Source organism: Cupressus sempervirens, chromosome 2, assembly GCF_028749045.1.
Source record: "Cupressus sempervirens isolate cs-2001-9-10 chromosome 2, ASM2874904v1, whole genome shotgun sequence".
NCBI classification, from domain to species: Eukaryota; Viridiplantae; Streptophyta; class Pinopsida; order Cupressales; family Cupressaceae; genus Cupressus; species Cupressus sempervirens.
Window position 1 is genome coordinate 487,668,439 of NC_143119.1, and position 23,260 is coordinate 487,691,698.

Consider the following 23,260-nt stretch of genomic DNA (forward strand, 5'->3'; position numbering starts at 1 on the left):
GAAAAATGAGTGAGCTAGAGGCTCTATCTAGCCAGTTACAACATCCTACTAGTAAAATTGATGATTTTGAAGGAGAAGTGGCAAGTATTCAGAGTGATATCAAGAAACTAGAACTTCAGAAGGAATAAATTTTGAAGAAAGTATCAGATTTCAGAGAGTCCATTGCTCTAAAAATATCTTTTGTTAAGAAATAGGTGGAGGAATGTATCAAGGCCAAGGACACTTATTCTAACTTTTTATACTTCAACCTTAATGCAGTTAAGATTGCATCATATGCCTTATGTGAAATTCTCAACTCCGTTGAATCAGCTAAAAATACATGGACTAAAGGTATGAACAATCTTAAGGCAAGTTTTGATGACTTCATGAAGATAATATCAATTTAAGGCAAATGTTTACATAAATTTTGACAACAAATGGATAGTTTTTGACAATTTAATCTTTGTCATTGATGTCAAAGGGGGATAAAAACATAAAAAAATTGTAAATCAAGTAAAGAGAAATGTATGAAATCATATAGTAAGGGGGAGCATGTGTAAGATGGACAAGTTGTAGTAGATGTAATGTTAATGTATTATTCATTTTAAGTTTTTGATACTTAGCCATTTTTTCCTATTTTGTTTCCATCAATGCCAAAGGAGGAGATTGTTGACAATTGGCTAATGAAGATATGTAATTGTTGTCATTTATAACAACACATGATGTACATACTTACAAAAAATCTTGAAAATATAGATACTTAGCTTTTGGTATTTAGAATTGTCTAAGTATGAATTTGGTATACAACAATGTATTGTTTTGTATGTAACTCATTGTTGATGTCATATTATGACTAGCGAAGTTAGATGGAGATAGTATACATGTTGATAATGACATTTATAACTTTAAAAGTCAGTATGGATTGTATGAAAAATAGATATTCGTGTTTTAACAATGTAACAAGATAATGAAATTAAAGGAAAGGAATTATTTTGTTTACAAAACAATTACTTGTCCAATTAGGGCCAACATCCTAGATGCTTACTCTAAGTTGGAAAAGTGTATTATGGTCTTAGCCAACCCAACAACAATTTATGTAAAGGCATGCTATTTATGCAAAGGACATCCTGCGAATTAAAAGTGTAAATTGTGTTGTAAGCTGTGCAAGTATTGTGATATGTAAACTTTCTGTGAAAGCAATATATGCGAAGTTGATTTTATGATCTAAGATTGAGTTGTAGATCAAAGATCAAACACGAAAGAAGTTACACTACCTACATTCTAGAACTCTGATTACTTGTTTGGGCAATGAGCTCTTCTTGTAATTGGAAGTGCATGTTTGGGCAGTGGGTTCATCTTGCATACATTGTACTATAACTCCTAACAAGGTTGGCACAACTCCTAATAGGGTTGGAATCTCCTAACAAGGATTCAAAGTCTCCTAACAGGGACTCTCTGTACTGAATTTTCTCATTGACTCCTAACAGAGTTCATCCTCTAACAAGGACCATATATATCAGTATATTATCTAGTGGGTATCATCCCCACTAGAGTTTTCCCTAGTTAACAAAATATGTTGTTATGAGTTATCTGTGTGCATGGTTATTGTTACTGTTCAACATTAGTTTATTATTTTGTTATGTATGGTTTAAAGTAACAAATAATATCTAGTTGGCAACTAAAATTTGTGAATTACTGATTCACCCCCCCCTGCCTCTCAATAATTCCTATTTCTAACACTCTTACTATTCCTAAGCATACTTAGCATATGATATGCATAATATTTTATCATTTTGTGCATATGTTCTTCGTATAAGGCCCAAAAAGCCTAAGATGAAGCTTAACCATTCATTACAAGCTTTTTAATAGCACCAACACTTCTCTTTTTATTTTCTAGGCCCCTGTTTGAAGCTTGTCATTATTTATAGGAAAAATGGAAGCGACGAATTTGTTTATATAAACTAGATGAGATGAGTTCATTAGTTAAATATCTTCACCTTAAGCCATTCAATATAATATAACTCAAGTTAGATTAGCAAGACCCAAGCAAGAGGGATGCCAATACTAAACCTAAATTATAATAAGAATATACTTAAGAAAGTCCTCTTTCATGCAATGTTCATTAAGATACTATAAAATTAGCAAACAAGGTTGTGCTTTAATAACATAGTCATAATATTTTCAAGATGGATCTACATATGAATACCCAAAGTGACATCTAGCATTGTGGTAGCTCCTAGACTTCCAAAATGACATGTAAGTTGATATGAACTAATTAGACTCTAAGTTTAAAGAAATTGCTTCTAAATCTAGTATATTAGGGGGAATGAGCCAGTTGCTGCCCATGTACGCATTGCCACCACGTCCACTCGCCTAATTACCACCACCTTTCCCCTCCAATTACCACCATAAAAAGCTCCAAAAAATGATCGCACATGTACTAATAGTTGATCACACATGTACTAATAGTTGACCATTTTAAACTTTTCTTATTTGTTGATTGGTCTATTTTTGCAAAAAATAGTATCTTTTGGGTGAGTGGCTATTGGAGGGTCTCATTAGCGGGGCTCAAGCGACCATTTTAGAATAACACTTTTAGACCACCTTGCACTCTACGAGTTCTACAAAGAGCTCTGTACACGTGGGAAAAATGGAAAATTTACTTTAAGTTCTTCACTCACCTATAGAGATTCACCATAAAAATTGACAAACTTCAATATATGGATTAGGAACTACAGGGACATAAAGTTAGCCTGGACGGCTAGTGTATCATTTATTAAAAAAAACTCAATGAAAATAAAGATGGTCAAAACAGACAAGTCTGACCTTTACACTAATATGACGTGACTAAATAGTAAACTAAATAAAGTTTGAAAAAAAAAATGTCCCCCAATATTACTCTCACCATAGTTATTGCACATTTTGAGTGTAATTACTCTACGTACCTATTAAACCTATAATGGGGAACAGCTGTACATAACCTACCCTGGTCTCTTTAAGATTAAATGCCATGTGATGCAAGGCAAAATCTTTATGTCTTGATTGGTCAAAATCCCTAGAGCTTTACACTCGATTGCTTACAATCAGAGCTTTCAAGTGGAGATCTCTGTTTTGCCCACAGAAGCCTTCTGGCTCACCAAGCCACTTCATCATTTTTGCCTTGCATATCTCACATTCAATCAAGTTAATGTCCCATCTACCTCCTCATCATTACTTTGTAGGTAGTTATGAAGGTTCATGCGATTGATCGGTGACAGCTACACGTTGGACTTAACTCCTCATTACTTCTCTGTTCCATTAAACTTGACATTAACACATGGGGTTACTGAATGGTATGGATTTATGAGTTCTATAAACAAAAAAATGTCCGTCAAGTTGGAACAGATAATTCCATTCGCAGTCTTTGAAGATGGAGCATGCAAGATATACACATCTCTTCATTTCACTGGTTCAGTGTTTTCTTCTTGCGTGTGGTGGATCAGGGCACGGTGATTATAACAAGATTGGTGCTCCTCAAGTGAGTGCACTATTCACATTTGGGGACTCCATTGTGGATCCGGGCAACAACAATTTCATACCCACCTTGGTTAAAGCTAACTTTCCACCCCATGGCAGAGATTTCATTGGTCAGGAGCCCACTGGCCGCTTCTGCAATGGCAAGCTTTCCACTGATTTCATAGGTATCTTCCAAACATGTCAACAAGTTTGAAACCCCTCAAAACAAGTGATTGTAAAACTTTTTTTGTGGCACTATAAAGCTTTTTAATACCAGTTCCATAGTTATGTTTGGTTTCCTCAAGTATGGAATATATGTTTTGGTGTGCATTCAGCTGAAGGGCTTGGGCTGAAGAACAGATTGCCTCCATTTTTAGATCCTCGACTTGATCTCCAGGATCTGCTCACAGGTGTCAGTTTTGCTTCTGCTGGAACTGGTTATGATAACCTTACTGCTGAGGCTCTTGTAAGTCTCCTCAGATTTTAAGCTTCCACTATAGACGAATCTTCTATTATGTCTTCAATGCTCATGCACTAGGCTTATGACGATTTGTTTTGGAGTTGGAACCCTAACAAACCTAGCCATTGGTTTTTATTAAGAAATATGGGGGTAAAAGAACTTATGGTTTCTATGTTTATAGAGGTTTGATTTAATTTTCTTTAATAGTAAGATGTTAATAGTTGTGAATTTGAAATTTTGTGTGGTTATGGAGGAATTAATAAAAAATTATTTTTAAGTTTAAAAAGATATTACACTCATGTTTTATTATATTGATTTCTGAAACTTTTTTTGTTACAGATCAACAAAAAAGTGTGTGATGTGACATCAAGTTGATATAAGATCATTAAATCTTAACGAGTTATAAGTAGAAGACTTATCAATTAATCTGTTTTGAGAAAATGAGAGTGATCTGCAACTGTCATATAGAATATTTTAAAAACACAAATTAGAATGTTCAATTAGGAGAACATCACTAACTAGTTGTAGCTAATTAAGCCCAACTCAAGCTCCTAAATAGTATATCCGATTTTGCTTATCTTGTTTGGATTGTCTTCAAATGTGACTTCACTAAGTAGAACTATTGTTTAAATTTTAGCGTAGTTAATATGAATGCTGTAGAATCCTTGTGCAGGTCAAAGAGATCATTTTAAACATATACCCAATTATCTCATTACCCATTTCTTTTGACAACCAAAAATCTAGTACTTACTATCCTAATAATTGTATGCTATAAATTCCAATAATATTGTACAATTGATCTTATTACAAACCTTTTTCTAAATAATAAAATAACTTTTCAATAGAATTTTAATTATTAAAATCTAATAAACAATTATTGAACCTAATATTCTTCTCCTCCAACATCTGAAAGAGTCTTAGATATCATATTTGGTTTGTTTTGCAGTCTGTGATACCATTATGGAAACAAATGGAGTATTTCAAAGCGTACAAGTCTGTGTTGGCAGAGATGGTGGGAGAAGAAAACTCATCCTTCGTAATTGGGAAAGCCATCTTCTTAATCTCGGCAGGAACTAATGATTTTATGGGGAATTACAACCAAATTCCTCACAGAAGGCAGCAGTTCAACATTGCAGAGTATGAAGACTTCCTTCTCGAGACCTGCAGCAGTTTTATTGAGGTACAAATCACTTCAAAATATTTCATGAACATTCCCTTCAGCTCAATAACCCAATAAAAGAAAAGCTCAGATTGATTTAGTCAAGAACTATAGAACTCCAAAATTTATCTACATATAAGGTGGATATCAAAGAAAATAAAGTTTTCCATTAGTTGTATGAATCCTCTTGAAGATGATGTGGAATGTTGTAATGAAATGAGTTGCAGAAGATGTATACAGCCGGAGGTAGGAGATTTGGTGTATATGGGATTCCCCCACCTGGGTGCTTACCACTCTCCAAAACACTGTATGGGAAACCCAATGAAGAGGGATGCATTCAGGAGCTCAACAAACATGCTCTTTCTTACAATGCAAAGTTGAAATCAATGCTCAGGGGCCTCAAACTCACCCTTCCTCACATTAAAGTTACCTTCATAGACATCTATAACAGTTTTCATGACATTGTAGAAAATCCTCTTAATTATGGTATGGATTCTCTCGTTTTCCTCCTATTGGAATTGTTTTCCTTGCAATTCGGTCTAGAAACTAGGAAAGCATTGTAATATTTATACTATTATTAATATTAATATTAATATATTATAGTTTTCACAACTTTTATTGTAATTTATGTACAATGCAAATTGTTTGTTGCAGGCTTTGAAGTTTCTAGTAGGGGTTGTTGTGGAACAGGGTTGACAGAGGTAGGGCCAACGTGCAACAGTAGAAACACAAACACTTGTTCAAATGCTTCAAAGTATGTATTTTGGGATGCTGTTCATTCTACAGAGAGAACATATGAGATTACTGCCAAGATGGTGTTAGAGGACTATATTTCCAAGCTCATCCAGTAAACATATATTTACGCCAATGTTTGGCGTATAAAAGGACGTTTCTGTGATTTGGCTTTTAATATTTAATGCCCATGTGTTCCACTGAAGCAATTATTCTCTTGGTTAAGAATGTAAAAGCTTCTTTCTGTTGAGTTGTAGGAGGTGTATAATTTGACTGTAAATTAATTTTATGATTAGTTATTATTATTGATATGGTGAAAAATTGACTACAAGGTTAGTATGTTGTTTATTAATCTATTTATTATGGGGGCACAATCCCGGCCTCATCCCGTTTTGATGTCTTTGGACCTTGCACTCAGCAAGACTTGATCCTTGGTGGGCTCTTTGTGAGCCATTCAACTTCACCAGTAGACCAAGGGCTTGTTGACTACATTCATTTTTAGAATTGATTTGATCTTTAATTTACTTTTTTTTCGATTTGATATAGTTTCTACAAATATGGAAGAAATTTAGATTACCAACACTAGATATGATTTCTGAAAATTTTAACTCATAAATCAAACTTATATCTTTTTCATCTCTTCCTTTGTCCATTATGAGTTAATAAAGTGGTATATTCAAATATCAACCCTAATTTAGCAAAGGGATTCTCCATATTGTTCATGCATTTGTGCATAAGTATATATAAGTATAGTCATAATGAATGCATCCATCCATACATGATGGATAAGAAAAGTCCAAATATGTCATTTATTGTCAAATAAATGTAGCTAGTTATAATTAAAAGCATTTATTTCCCTTATAACATGGTTAATGCATGCAACAATAAAATATATGCTGCAAGTTGAATTATAACTATCATCATGTGATGGCACATTGCAATTAATATGAGTGGTGACATGTGTTGTCATTAAATGTTGCATAATGAAAATTACTATGTTTACATTGTATTGATAAGACAACAACTCATTGGGAGGATGGATGAATGATTTCAACCAATTGGAGAGACATGTATATTTCTTGCCTTTAAAATGCTCCATGTTAATAGATACTCCCCCTTGTACCATTTAGTTTTCATTTTAGAGATGATCTTGTATATTTGTTACTATTATGGGGGGAGGCAACTACATAGAGTTGGGGAAATTAGATGAGTTAAAAAATGATCCATAGTTTGGCATATTTGAAGGAAGTTTGAGGTTAAAAATTTTGTTGAATCTATTAATGGGTTTGATGAAATCCTACCTACCTAGTTTGTTAGAGCTTGGGATATCAAAAGAGTTTTGGTTAAGGGTATTTCCTTTGAAAACAATGATGAAATCATTACCAAGGTCATAGAGTTGTCAACAGAAGGAATTAAATTGGAAAACAATAGCTCTAAATTGTGGATATTAACAGTCTCAACATATTATTGTTAGCAAAGAAAGAATACTAAGGGGGGAGGGGTGAATTTGTTAGAATATTTAGAATAACTTGGGTCCAGATTTACCAATTGAGCAAACAATAACTTAAACAATTTCAAATCTTATCATTCCATAGCTTGGTCTATATAATCAACTTTTAGTAATATCAATTAGTAGTCGACTATCTTAAATTTAACGGACTTGCAAAATATAAACATTAATCAGTAAAACATCATAAATAACATACACACAAGTTTGATAATAGGATTTAATGTGGAAATATAATTTTGGGAAAACCATTAGCAACATTGTCACTAAAACATCATAAATAACATACACACAATTTTGACAATAAGATTTAACGTGGAAATACAATTTGGGGAAAACCATTAGCAACATGTCACTAATTTTCACTCTTCTAAAGTGAGCTACTGAATTTCTTGTTTGGCACACACACTGTCACTCGATTGATATTGATGCTTGGTCAACACTAATTTTGCTTGGCTTATTCTGGCGCTCGTCCAACACTAGCATCACTCGATATGTACTTCAAATTCTTTTGTCTTTCTGCTTTGTTGCTTGGTCAAGCCTATGCCTTTGATCTATCTTTGTTCACACTTTCTAGACTTCGGCATTATTGTCTTCTCTACTTGCAACATGATTTAAACAATCACTTTATCTTGTCAAAGTCAAACTAATCAAGTGTCCATTTATAGTTTCCTCTTCATAACTCAACCTATCCTCTAGATACTTTTGTTATGAACAACTTCAAATCCTCTCCATCAATCAAATAGATATAACACTTAGATTAGATAGCAAATTGTCTCACCAATAGGTTTGACATCAATGACAACATAACAATTGTTCAAATAGTAATTTCCAATAGAATCAATATTCTAACACTTTTTGCCCAGCTATGGATTTCAACAATTAATCATGTATACTTGCATAATTACAAACTAAAAAGTGAAGTGCATAATATAATGAAACTCATAACACCATATTTGTTAATTAGGGAAAACCCTTGTGGGGATGGTACCAACAATATGATGCACTAATAAAAAATATTATGTAAGAAATGTTGACCTTGTTAGGAGTCTATTACATGAAGTTAGTACATCGATCCTGGTTAGAGGACTAGACCTTGTTATTGTTAGAAACAATAGTTCGCCAAGATAACTAAGAGGGGGGGGGGGGGCAACTTTTATCTTATTTAAAGAAACTTAACCATTCAACCAAAGTAAATAGCAACCATAATAAGATGCAAATAGACAATTACACCAGATATGTTAACTAGGGAAACCCTTGATCAAAGGGAAAACCCTGGTGGGAATGATACCCACAAGATGTACTAATATAAATTTTCTTTTTTAGAGGGTGGACCCTGTTAGGAGTCTATTGTAACATTTAGTACATATGAGTCTCTGTTAAGGGACTTTGAATACTTTTTAGGAGATTCCAACCCTATTAGGAGTTGTACCAACCCTATTAGGAGTTGTAGTAAAATGTATGCAAGATGAGCCCACTGCCCAAACATGCAATTTCAACTACAAGAAGAGCTCACTGCTTAGACATGCAATTTACTGTTACGTTCCTCTTTCCTTTGTTCTGTCAACTGAACTAATCACTGTCAGACCTTGTAGACTAGGTCATGAACCTCAGATCCAAATATCAAACCTCAGATCACTCAGCAAAACCTTGGCAATGAAGTTTCCTTCACTTCCGCTCTACTTCGCTCAACTTCGCATTCCGCTCTTGTGCTGCTTACAGATAGTTCTTCATGTCCATCTCATGATAAATGAGAATGTCCTTCCTTTATATCGAGTCCATAAAATAATTCCCTAAGTTGGCTGTTAGACCTTCTCAAGTAATCATTATAGGACCACATTAAGAACATGTTACACTTAGTGATAACATTAATCTTCTGCCTTGCAACTTGAATATCTTTCTGTACATGCAATATTATGATGAGCAAACTTAGCCACGTCATCACCAACATGTCTTCTTCACATCCTCAATCTTGATTCTTAGAATAACAATTATGCTAAGAGCTATAACAAGTTTACCAAAACATGCCTTTGTAAACTCTATCTCAAAACAAACATCACCAAAACTTACATAACTTTTTCCAGACTTATCATTCCTTCTTCCGATGTTTCATATACTAGATACTTAGACATATCTCCCATAACCTCAGATAGTTAGAATACCCAACTAGCCATCCATACCAACTTGATCTTTCCGCTATTCTTCTGTTAGATACCACAAAAAACTACTACATTGACATCAATGACAAACTCAGTCATTAATTTAACACATCATCATAGTAACATATCTACAATACTCCCCCATAGGAATATGACCAGCATTCATGCTTCCAACAATCTCTCAACAATTAGAGGACTTAAAAAAGAGCTCATTGCTCATACAATGATTTACAATCAATACAAGAGATATAAATATTGTACCAAAACTGACTACACTGATATCTTTAATATCTAATTAGTCCTTGTGTGTTCCTCATATCTAATCATTGCCATATGACATCTAATCATCATAACATCAATATTCCAACATACATAAAACTCGCATAACATAATCATGTCATTACATATCTTCACATATAAAAAGAGCTTCATATATAACCTTTATATTTCTCCAGTCCAGTCGACTTGATAACAAAACATGTAAACACTTATCAAAACTTATTATCACAATTTATTAAGTGAGGGTTAACATCTAGGATGTCGTCCCTCCATTTCCAAGTTCTTGAGTTGTCAAGACAATTCAATTACTTAGCCAAATTATTTGTCCTTTACCACATACTTTAACTTTGCAATAACAAATTGACATCATGCTCTCCAACCAAAACTCATGCCAACCATTATACTAATACTCTCGAATGTAGCTATGTCATCTATAGTCTTTGTTGTACCATATTCCAAAATTGTGGGTATATAAATGCTTCCAATGAAGCTCATTGACTATAATTGTACACCTTAACTTCATGGAGTTATACTTAGACAATTCCTTCATCAACTAAAACCAATACTACCTTAACTTGTGTGAGTGTCTCCATAAATTAAAACATCCATGTACCCATACTAATCAACTTGTCAACAATCTAGACCCTTTTGACATTGATGGCAACACTTAGTGAAAAATTGATGAAGTGTTAAAATTATAAAAACTTCAAAACTAGTCAAAAACTTCTATCCATACAAAAGCTTCAATCTTTATATCTGATTATATCTATTCGCTCTATATTCCCTCTTGGTTCATATTGTACTTGTCTCCATATACTTATATGCATACTTCATATGTTTTTCACTTTCTAACCTCCCCTTTGACATCAATGGCAAAGATGAGTGGATTATATACAAATGAAAACTATAGTGCTTCTAATATCTCTAAACATATTTCATAATTAAAAAAGTTTCTTCTTAGAGTCTCAAACTCTATGTCCCATGTCTTCTTCATGTTCTTAGCTACATGTTTGACAACACAAATGAAATATGCTGCAATTTCAACACCATTGAAGTCAAGTGTCTTGAATGCTTCATAAGTCTTCTTTGATGACTCCAATAACTCAAATTCTTTCTGCATCATGTCCAGTTTGGGGGTCAAAAGGCTTCACAATATTCCTTCTATAGAATACTGATGACATCAGATGTCTCACTTACAACCTTATCCATCTTTGTTATACTTAATTCTTTCTTCTCAAATTCATCAGCTAGATTCCCTCGCCTTTCTTCTATTGGAAATATTCAAGACTATGCTTAAGTTACTAAGAGGGGAGGGGTGAATCAGTAACTTCTAAAACTTCAACAATTTCAATTCTTAATCCAATAATCCAATTAACATATAATCCATCGCATATAATCTGATCTAATTGCATGCATAAGAAACTGAAAACATGAAAGCATTCATAACACTATGACACCAAGATTTGGTGACCTAGAAACCTTCCAAATAGAAAGTAAAATTAAGGTGGGGATGATACCCACAAACTTTAGTATTGTAGTATAAAGTTAGCCTATTAAAGCTTACATTGATCAATTCTAATGATCTGCCCGGTTACCTAGAGCAATGAGGACTACTAGGTCCACCTTGTGAAAGGATTTACAAACATACAATAAAGTATGCACTCGATAAAGAGATTTATAAAAGAATGTTAGGTCTACCTTATGAAAAGATTTGACTGATCCACCTGTTAGGATGAAATAGTTGATGATCCACTTGGTTTGCTGAATGAGATTCCTTTAAGTACTGATCACCTTGTTGTGATAGATACGACTTTACTGCTCCTTATACTATTGTAGCTTTTGTGTAATCCATTCTTTCTACTTTTCTTTGATTGCATTCACATTCTTATTCCATACACACTTGGATATGATACAATTCATTACATATATATCAATCCAATTATACGAATTAAAAAGTCGGCCACAATAAAAGTTTACACAAATATTACAAAGTTGGCCCACATGAAGACACTCGAGTTCTGAAGACTAACTCTATGAAGTTCTAATACTCGGCATCCATTGTCAATGCTCAACATCATCATGCAATTGGTATATGTAGAAGCTCAATCCATACTGATCACTTCTAAGTAGTCTTGAACTTGGTCTACATTGGTGACTCAGGAGATACTATGAAACTTGTCATATAAACTGAATCACTTGTTTACCATGACATGACTCATTAAACATTCTCACCTCGAGCTTGATATAAACTGAGTCACTTGGTCACTTGGTTCACATTGAGTAGCTTAGTTAACACTGGACTCGCATGACATACACTGCAAACTAGGTGAACATTGCACATCTAAGCTTGCACTGGTAAACTCGACATACACTGAGATGCACGATATACACTTCTGAACATCATTGTAACTGTGACTGCTCGGTAACCACTTAGATTTGTATAAAGGACTCAGTAGCAACTGTAGAACTCAGTGACAACTGAAATACATGGCAAACATTGTGAACTATACAAAGAGCTCAGTAGCTACATACAATCTGAATAAGTGTGTGTCACTAATAACAAACTTGACTAATATGTCAACAATCTCCCCCTTTGGCATTAGTGATAAAAACACTTATCAGCCAAAACTGAATTCAAAAAGTTTCCTGAATACCTTTTATCCATCACCTCATGATGCTAGCTCGATAGAGTATACTATTTTTGAGATTTTTTAAAATTGATTTTGTAAGGTATATATTTGTACACGGTAAGGTTCTTTCATATACTATACTATACATCTTCTTGCTATATAAAACATATCTCTCTGTACATATCTTGCTCCCCATTTGATTTTTCAACTTATTGCATGATCTCCCCCATAACATATGTCTTTCTCATACATATATCTTTCTCCCCCTTTTTGACATTAATACCAAAGATTTATTCTATTTATTTACATAGTAACACCAAAAATGAGATAAAAATTTTGAATGTACCTTAAGAATGATCGCCAAGGTGTTATCCCAATTGTCTTGCAGAACCTTGCATGTGTGAAGTGCAATTTGGACTTTTGTTGATAATTCTATCATATGATCTGCTATGGAGAAATTATTGTCATAGATGAGAGTTTTTGAATGTACAATATGTTTCTGTAGTGCATCCATGATGGGAAGAATCATATTTTGTAAATCTATTAATGTGGATCTAATCCTTTCTTCTTCTCTAAGCAATTCTGCTTGCATATCTGACAAAAATCTTATCCTTGAAAATGTGCAGAGCTTGAACTAGGGTCAAGTTGTAGTTGTTGAGCATTAGCTTTCAAATCTTCATCTATTTTGGACATTTTGTCCTTTATTTCCTTAGTAAACTCAAAAACATCACGTAGCTTTCCAAAAAGTGATGACACATTTGTACAAGATGCTTCTATGTTGCCCAAAATTATAGACAGTTCTACTTGATAAATGGCTATTTGTTGAGCAATGTGCTCCAACACTTTATTATCAAACTTCTTCTCTTCTTTTTGCACTAACTTATCTTGTCCCTCAGTATCTTCATTAAATTTTTGTACTACCTCTGTTAGCTGATATAAAATTGGTTAAGAAGAGTCAACCTCAATACCTTTGGCCTCTGCAAAAATGTTCTTTGCATCTTGAATTATCTTGAATTCCTTATCTCTCTCCTCTCTTAATTTTTGCTATTTAGCCTTCTTCTAGAGGAGTTCACCAAATAACTACATTTGGTCTAAAGTAAGCTTGGAAATGTCCCAATTTGGGATTACAATTTCCTCATCTAAATCAATTTCTTGCTCCAACTCTTTTCCTTTTTCCAAAAAATTTGTGTTCGGTTGAACCTTGGGCTCAACTTTACTTAATGCTGGTGTGCTCTATATAGAAACAATTGTAGGCATACTAGGACTAGCTATACAAATTGACACTGTGCTTATTGAAGGAATATTTATAGAAATACTTAAAGAATCAAAAATAGATGTGCTCAAAACTGAAGTGCTCAAAACTGGAGTTCTCAAAACTAAAGTACTCAACTTGGTTGATGAAGGAAGAGTCTACAGCTCGGTAGATGAAGTGGAGGTCACTTTTGTCAGTGATGTGCCGAGCTGAGTAGGAGCAAAGAGTGATTGAATGTTACAATTGGCACTGGTAGTCACAATCAAACTTGTTGGGACTGTCTCTGTGCTTGATATTGTCACTAATTTTCTTGGAGAGTGAGGAAGTGAGGCAATGACTATTGTAGTTATCTTAATTGGATCAGTCTCCTCATCATCTTGCTTCGCTTCCATAGTAGCCTCTTGTTCTTAATCATCTTCATCTTCTTCATTGTCAAAATGAGTTACTTCTTCAATATTCTCTTCTTCATCTTTCTCCTTATCTTCATCATCATCATCATCTTTAACATCAATTGGAAAATCACTTGGTTTATGTAACAGATAAATATTCTTCCAAGTGTTTGTTGCATTCTTTACAACATGTTCAATGTCTTTAATCAAAATCAGACAAGTATTAAACTTCAAAGTCAATTTTTCTTCATTTTTCTTCAGTGACTCTTTTACCTCTGCATTTGATATGTTTGGTAATAACTGCCTACAGGTTTTCTTATATATGTCTTTGATAGTTTGCATGGAAAAATCCCATCTTGGCTTTATCTTTTCCAATAAATCATTAAGAATTTGAGAAGCAAGTTGGTCTAGTGAGTATTTCCATTTTCTCATCTTATTCATTTCTAGGTCTTCAATCTGCTTCTGCTCCTCTGCTGTCCTAATTTCATATTTTAACGATTTGAAATTTGTTATTCCAGCTCCTACTTCCAAATCATTTGATCTGTCTTGGAAGGTGAGTGGAGGTTTTTTGAATACAATGTCTCCTCCTTCCTTATCAAATTTCTTCCTTGAAGATCTCCTTGTCAATACTGCAATGGATGGCTTTTGGGGCTTGGTGATAATCACTTTGCCTTTCTTCCTTAATGGCCCTTCTTCCTCGGATTCTACCTCATTCTCTACTTCCACATCCTCTGGTTCCTCATCTTCTCCTTTTCCCTTGGTTAACAAAAGGGTAGAATTGGTTTTCAATTTAGCAATCCTCTTCTTTCCTTTGTTCACCGCCTAAGGAAGCTTTATTTCAAGTTCACTCCTGGCTTTTTCTTCATCATATGTTCCAAAATATGTAGCCTTAGGATCAGCTGGCTCATTTATAAGAGCTTCAATGATGTCTTTAGTTTCATCAATATTAACCTCATAACCAAGAGGTTTTACCCACACAATTCTAGGCTTAACTGCCTGAAGGTAAACTTTGTCACAATCCACCATGAAACATACATCATCCTTATAATCTTCAACTAGTTTCTTGGGGATTTAGAACCTATTGTTCATTTTTACTTTGAATGCACCAAAATAATTATCCATAATACTATTATAATTTTCACCCATTTTAGCAATAAAATCATTTATCTGATATAACATAGGCACATCTTTTCTCCACACAATAGTGCCTTTTGAAGGGAATAATTTTTGAACATAAAAGAATAGATAAGTTAACAAGGAACCAAACTTACATGGGTTATTCTTTGAAGTCCTTATGCTTTCCATATTTTTGTTGAACTATTTCAACAATAGCTTGGAAAGGTTGAATGATAAGTTGTTCTTTACCACCTTGTATGCCAAGTCCACAGCTTCACATGACACAATGTTCAACTTGCTAGAGTTGTATATCTTGTGTGCAATAATGTGAATAACAAACTTCAATTCCATATCTAAAACACTGCTAATCTTCATTCCTCTATCATCCCATTCAGTTAAGGTTTTCTTTTCAAGTTCAGCCTGACCTAGAGTTTTTGTCATTTTGGCTTTGGCTAACATTGGGAGGCTAGTGAGTCAATGAATCGTCTTCTTTGTGATCAACACTAGTTGTTCCAACCATAACTAACCATTATGCACCTGACTAAGGATAAACCTAATCTATTTAATTTGAAATTCATGGGGCATGCGAGGGATGTGAGTTAACCCTTTGGTTTCTAGGTGTTGGTGCTCAGGTTTCAAAACTCCATTTACACACAGTTGGCCTAGGGCATCATCCATTTCTAATGTACCAATTTCTTGAATAACACATTTGAAATGAGTGCAAATATCATTGATCAGAAGTACCATTGGAGGGATTTGAGATTGCGCTCCACTCAGATCTAGGTTTTCGGTGATCGCATGAGTGAGCTTGAAATTCGGTGCTTTTCATTCCACTCCATGAACCAACATGTCAGATCCTTGCTTAACCTTGCTACTACTGGATGCCATCTTCACTTGGTTGGGTTTGAAGGAATTTGAAATTTTTTGTTGGAAATTCACTCAAATTGTTTGGAAGCTTTGAAGATCGCACTTTCACAATAGCACTCAAAATTTCATGGTAAGAAATGACTTCGATTTCATGCCTTTTGTTAAAATTTTTCCATAAATGCTCAGTATGAAAGGTAGATCAACTAACATCATGTTGACAAACCCTCATCCACTATGATTGCATTGAACACTCGGAGAGGTCTTCATGACTCGGTAACCATACACATCTTTTATACTCCTGGCCTTGGTCCGTAGAGTCTGTGACCCAACCTCACTTGGTGGAGAAGATAACTCAGTAGACACTTGTACTCGACGATCCCTTTGTATCTTGAATATTGATTTGGATCATTTTCCTCTTTCAATTTGGAACTGTTTTGGATGTCTTCTTTGATAGCATAGTTCTAGTTTCTCCTTTGATAACTCAAGTAGAAATGATAGTCACCCAATTCTTGAGTGACTTGATCATCATTACTTGGACTTGTATCCTCAGTAGACTTAGGAACCCATTACTATCTCATCTATTTTCAGATGATATCAGCTTTTTCCTTTTTCTCATCTTCAATTCTACTAGTATTTATGTAGTTCTTGGCAAGATGATGAAGTTCTGTACAAATGAAACATCTTTTAGTAGTGTTGCTTTTCCTCAAATGATGCTTTACACAATTTATTCCAATGTGTCCAAATTCTCCATAATAATGACATCTGCACCAAGTGTTGTAGTCCCAACCAAATATTGCTTTCATAATTTGCTCTACTGGATTCAATACCTTAGTTTTGCATTCTAATGACTTGTGTCCATGTTTCTTACATTTGTGACATTTGCCTTCAAATCTTGGTTTCTCTTTACATTCATTAGCCTTATGACCATGCTGATTGCAATGGTAGCATTTTCCATTGAATTTTTGTTTTTCATTGCTCCAACATTTGTTTAATGTATGACCTATCTTACCATAGTGATTGCAAGTAGGTTTTTGATTCTTTTGAGCTCCTTGCTTGTATGACTCTCCTTCTATATATCCAATTCTTTCTTTTTCTTTTTACCTATAGATATTTTTCTCATTCAATTGATTCATGTCTACTTGGGATTTCATCATTCTTTCATTGATTTTATTCTCATAATTTAGATCATTTTGTAATCTTTCATTCATTTTCTTTTCAGAATTTAGATCATTTCTCATTCTTTTATTGATTTTCCTTTCAAAATTTAGATCATTTCTCATTCTTTCATTTTCAAATCTTAGGCTCATGATTTCTGCATTTGCATTGGAGAGCTGATCAATAAGGTCTGCTTGCTAAAGGGATTGATTCTAGATTTCATTGTTCCTTTCATTTATTTCTTCCTTTATCTTATTTTTTTTTCCATGACTTCACATAACCTTACTGACTGAATTTCTTGTTCTCTTCTTAGTTTTCTTATGTCTTCTTGTAGGGAACCATTCTTTTCTAGGAGGTCTTTGATTGCTTCATTAGCTTCACTTGAATTACTTGAATGAAGGTTGTCAATTCTTTCTTCAATGTAGAGATGATCATTTATTTGAATTGTAAGTTCTTTTCTTCTTTTCATGGATTGAGAGAGTTGCTCCTTTGCTTTCTTGAGTTGGGCAATGACCATTTCCAAATCTAGCTTCTCATTGTCAATAGCTTTGTCAAGTCTGAATATCTCCATGGTTTTGATCTTTGCTCAAGTTGTTAGCTTTCTCCTGAGAACTATAATGCTCTGATACCAACTATTGGAAATACTCAAGACCATGCTAAGTTATTGAGAGGGGAGGGGTGAATTAGTAACTTTTAAAACTTCAAACATTTCAATTCTTAATCCAATAATCCAATTAGCATATAATCCATCACATATAATCTGATCTAATTGCATGCATAAGAAACTAAAAACATGAAAGCATTCATAACACTGTGACACAAAGATTTGGTGACCCAGAAACCTTCCAAATAGAAAGTAAAACTGGGTGGGGATGATACCCAAAAACTTTAGTACTGCAACATAGAGTTAGCGTGTTAAAGCTTACATTGATCACTTCTGATGATCTGCCCTATTAGGAGCAATGAGGACTACTAGGTCCACCTTGTGAAAGGATTTACAAACATAGAATTAAGTATGCACTTGGTAAAGAGATTTATAAAAGATGGTTAGGTCTACCTTGTGAAAGGATTTGACTGATCCACCTATTAGGATGAAACAGTAGATGATCTTTGATCTACAACTTGGTTTGCTGAATGAGATTCCTTTAAGTATTGATCACCTTGCTGTGATAGATATGACTTTTTGATCCTTATACTATTGTAGCCTGTGTTCAATCTACTCTTTCTTCTTTTCTCTAATTGCATTCACATTCTTATTCCTTACTTACACACTTGGATATGATACAATTCATTACATATATATCAATCCAATTATACAAATTACAAATTCGGCCATAATACAAGTTTACACAAATATTACAAAGTCAGCCCACATGAAGACAATTGGGTTCTGATTACTAACTCTATTAAGTTCTGATACTCAACATCCACTATCAATGCTCAACATTTTCATACACTTGGTAGACATATAAGCTCGGTCCATACTGATCACTTCCTAGTAGTCTTGAACTCGGTCTGCACTAGTGACTCGGTAGATACTTTGAAACTCATCATATAAATTGAATCACTTGTTTACCATGACATGACTTGGTAAAAATTCTCACCTCGAGCTCAGTATAAAATGAGTCACTTGGTTCACATTGAGTATCTTAGTTAACATTAGAATCGCATGACATACACTGCAAACTCGGTGAACATTGCATAGGACAGCTTGCACAAGTAAACTCGACATACACTGAGATGTATGATTTACACTATTGAACTTCATTGTAACTGTGACTGCTTGGTAACCATTAAGATTTGTCCAAAGGACTCAGTAGCAACTATAGAACTTGGTGACAACTGAAATACATCGAAAACATTGTGAGCTATACAAAGAACTCGGTAGCTATATATAATTTGAATAAGTGTGTGTCACTAATAACAAACTTGACTGATATGTCAACATCTTCATCTTCCTTAATAAAATTGGTTACATATTCAACACATTTAAATGATTTTGTGAATGTTATGTAGACTTTCTTACCCTCTTTTACTCAACCTCTTATCTTTGGTACATTCATCAATTATGTGTACATCATTTGTAATGTTTGTACAAACTTTATGAAGCTATTCTACCTCAAATTCTCTCTTAGCTCTAGCCTTACCCAACTCTACAGGTGTGGTGTAATGTGCATCAAATCCCTCAATGACCTTTTTTAGATTCTCTACAACATTATTTCCTTCAAGTGTCCTTGAACAGGTATGATGTTTTGTAACCTATTAGGTGTTTGTTCCAATATTCTTTCATGTCTTTCTAATTTTTTCTTTGATTGTTCTTTTTCTTTGGAAAATACAATAAGTGATATACACATAAGTGTATTTTCGATGAAGGGCACTCCCCTTAATACCACAAACACATTACAAAAATAGAGAAATAACAATAATCTGCAAGAACAAACAATGGGCTTTTATTATCTCCAAAAGTATGAAATTACATATTTCAACAATACAATATGCAAAGCCACATGGTTGTCTTCCTTAGAATATTTTGTAAGATAGAGCCACAAATAACCACCCAAAACCACCCTAGACAACCCTATGAGCCTTCCTTATATAGGCAATTTTCTATCGCTTGAGAAGGTTCTAGACTTTAGCCTAACCCTTAAGGCTGACCAACCCATACATTCTTTTATTTTTCATATTTATTACATAAAGTCAACTTAAAACAATTTCAAATTATGATTTCAAGTAGCCCAACTTTTGGAGGCCATAAATTTTTAATTGTAGACCCAACTAGCTATTATAACCACTTTAAAAAAATGAAAGCTCTTGATCTACAATGCTTGGCTGCTGAAGTATTTGTCAGTCAAGGTTTGACCTTGTTTTAGAGCCTGTTAGGCTTTCAAAATTGAGTTCAAAGTTTTTATAGAAAAAAATTATACCATAAATCCTCAATAACTTCACAAATACATATGATATGACAATAGAATTCAAATTGTAGATTGATATATCTAAGATAAACCTCCACTTTGAAATCAGAACATTTTGAGCTCATATGAGTAACTTACTAAAAATAGTAAGTTTCCACAAATAAAACCTTTGCACTGAAACAACTCTTATTGAGAAGATAGAAACAAAAGCATTTTTGGGCGATGCATGATAACCCTTATACCCAAGATCCTCCTGCATTAGAAACTTGAGGTAATTCGAGAAGTGACCTTGTCACATCTCAAGTGTTCAGAGGAAAACCAAGATGATTAACCTCCTCCCTTGTTAGCCATGATGAATATTATATAGGTCATCCTTTCCATTTGACCTGATATTCTTCATATGTCATGATCAAGGTTGTGTTTTTGCTAACACAACTATCCAATATATTGTCAATCTCCTTTGTAGCTAAAGTAGTTGCCAAAATACTCTACCACACTTCTCTAACCTCATCTTCAACACCTCCTTCATAATACTTTAGCAAATATACAATGCTAAATATTGGTGAAATAATTAGTTTAGTAGGCAACTCTACTTTATAAACATTTCTCAAATAGTGCTTCTTCAATATCTTATATAGTCCAAACCTTTTCATTTTCAACTTATTATATGTTCCTACTCAAAATCACTCCTTCCTCAAATGAACCATGACCTCATCCCCAACCTAAATTTCCTTATGCCTCCTTTTTGTCATATTTCTTAGCCTTGTATTATTTATTCATCTTTGCAATGTGTTTCCTTACCTCCTAATGGATGTAATTCCTTATATTGTTTATTCATCTTTGGTAAACTTATCGAATAGTATTGGGGTTTAGGGTTTAGGCTTTATGAATAAGATTGTTCAGGCTTAGGATTATTATTAGGATTGGGTTTAGCCTTAGGGTCTTAGAGTAGTGTTTAGGATTAGGGCTTTGTTTTAGGGTTTTGAATTAGGGTTATGCTTAGGTTTAGGGTTTACAAGCTAGAATTTTGATTAAGAGTAATTTTTAGGGCTCACTTTGGGTTTACAACTTAGGGTTATTTTAGGATTTTAATTAGAGTTAGAATTAGGCTTTAGGTAGAAGGTTTAAAATTATGATTATGAATAGGCTTAGCCTAGTATACATCATAATTAAAATTATTGTTAGGGTTAACTATTGGATTTTAGAATGTGGGTTAATATTTAAGGTTAATGATAATGAGTATTCTCAAGTTTAGAGTTATATATTGGTTGGAATGTGAACGATAGGGTTAGGTAGGGTGAGCATGATTAGGGTTAGGACTAGGGTTAGGGTCAAGATTATACTATAATAAGGGTTATGATTAGGGTTAGGGTCAAGGTTAGTAAGATAGAGAGAAATTTTAGGGTTATTGAGTGAATGAAGGTGTGTGTGTGTGTGTGTGTGTGTGAGAGAGAGAGAGAGAGAGAGAGAGAGAGAGAGAGAGAGAGAGAGAGAGAGAGAGAGAGAGAGAGAGAGAGAGAGAGAGAGAGTGAAGGTGTGTGTGTGTGTGTGTGTGTGTGTGTGTGTGAGAGAGAGAGAGAGAGAGAGAGAGAGAGAGAGAGAGAGAGAATGAAGGTGTGTGTGTGTGTGTGTGTGTGTGTGTGTGTGTGTGTGTGAGAGAGAGAGAGAGAGAGAGAGAGAGAGAGAGAGAGATCACTCTTACCTACCTATTCATTCCATGTTTGGGCAATAGAAATTACTTATTATAGACCATGCTTGATCGAAATGGATGGGAAAAAAATTTGATTTCCTAGGATTATTTTAGTTACATTATGTTTTAGAGTTCATCAATAGATTTCTAATGCATGTCTTGAATGGAGTCATTCAGACTCCCTATGTGAAAGTTATCACTTCTAGCTAGAGTAGAGCCTATTTTTATTTCTTCAAAACCCAATCAAAATTTGAAGAAGTAAGATTATGATTTATCTTCTTCAAAATTCGATTAGGTTTTGAAGATATTTTTTTCCTTGGAACTCGATCAAGTTTTGAAGACTTTTTTGTCCTTAGAACTAGACCAGGTTTTTTAAAAATGTATTTTGGCTAGACTAACTAAGCCTAACCACTTTTTGAAATTTCAAATAACTCGATCGAGTTATTGATGTTTTTGGTGTTTTTTCATGGCACCCACTAAATTGTACACAATCTTTGTGCACATACCCATATACATTTCAAATTTGATGGTGATCATTTCTTGTTTATTGCCTTATATGTTGACGACATGATCAAGGTTAGTAAGATATATTGGTTGGAATGTGAACGATAGGGTTAGGTAGGGCTAACATGATTAGGGTTAGGAATAGGGTTAGGGTCAAGGTTATAGTATAATAAGGGTTATGATTAGGGTTAAGGTCAATGTTAGTAAGATAGAGAGAGAGATTAGGAGTTATTGAGTGAATGAGGGTGTGTGTGTGAGAGAGAGAAAGAGAGAGAGTTTAGGGTTTTTTTTAAGAGAGAGGTTTTAAGGATTACGAGGTAGATAGAGAGGGGTTAAGAGTTAGTGAGAGAATGAGAGAGTTTAGGAGTTAGAAAGAGGGAGGGAGATTAAGAGTTATTCTATGTGCATGTGTGTGTGTGTGTGTGTGTGTGAGAGAGAGAGAGAGAGAGAGAGAGAGAGAGAGAGAGAGAGAGAGAGAGAGAGAGAGAGAGATTTTACGGGTTAGTTATAGAGAAGGTAGTTCATAGGTTAGTTAGAGAGATGCTAAAGATTATGAGCTAGATAGAGAGAGGTTAGGAGATAGAAAGAGAGAGAGAGAGAGAGAGAGAGAGAGAGAGAGAGAGAGAGAGAGAGAGAGAGAGAGAGAGAGAGCACTTACCTACCTATTCATTCCATGTTTTATAAATAGTGACTACTTATTTCAAACCATGCTTGATCAAAATGGATGGGAAAAAATATTGATTTCCTAGGATTATTTTAGTTACATTATGTTGTAGAGTTTGTCAATAGATTTCTAACGCATGTTTTGAATGGAGTCATTCAGACTCCCTATGTGAAAGTTATCACTTCTAGCTAGAGTAGAGCCTATTTTTATTTCTTCAAAACCCGATTAGATTTTGAAGAAGTAAGATTATGATTTATCTTCTTCAAAACCCGATCGGGTTTTGAAGATATTTTTTTCCTTGGAACCTGATC

The 23,260-nt window shown here is 34.1% G+C and overlaps 1 protein-coding gene across 1 annotated transcript; it reads left to right on the forward strand.

Annotated features, from left to right (window-relative positions):
- The first annotated feature begins 3,048 nt into the window (after window positions 1–3,048).
- LOC149573146 (GDSL esterase/lipase At2g42990-like) lies at window positions 3,049–6,146 on the forward strand. The gene is made up of 5 exons (XM_089814326.1): window positions 3,049–3,659; window positions 3,810–3,940; window positions 4,881–5,114; window positions 5,321–5,579; window positions 5,748–6,146. The coding sequence occupies exons 1-5, from the start codon at window positions 3,389–3,391 to the stop codon at window positions 5,942–5,944; spliced, it is 1,092 nt and encodes a 363-aa protein (XP_089670452.1). The 5' UTR covers window positions 3,049–3,388; the 3' UTR covers window positions 5,945–6,146.
- Window positions 6,147–23,260: the final 17,114 nt, after the last annotated feature.

What these genes read in the sequence shown, in the direction of transcription:
- LOC149573146 (XM_089814326.1), top strand. Translation starts at nt 3,389, where the DNA reads ATGGAGCATGCAAGATATACACATCTCTTCATTTCACTGGTTCAGTGT. An exon ending in ACCTTACTGCTGAGGCTCTT is followed by an intron (nt 3,941 to 4,880) that starts GTAAGTCTCCTC and finishes TTTGTTTTGCAG; the next exon opens with TCTGTGATACCATTATGGAA. An exon ending in CCTGCAGCAGTTTTATTGAG is followed by an intron (nt 5,115 to 5,320) that starts GTACAAATCACT and finishes AATGAGTTGCAG; the next exon opens with AAGATGTATACAGCCGGAGG.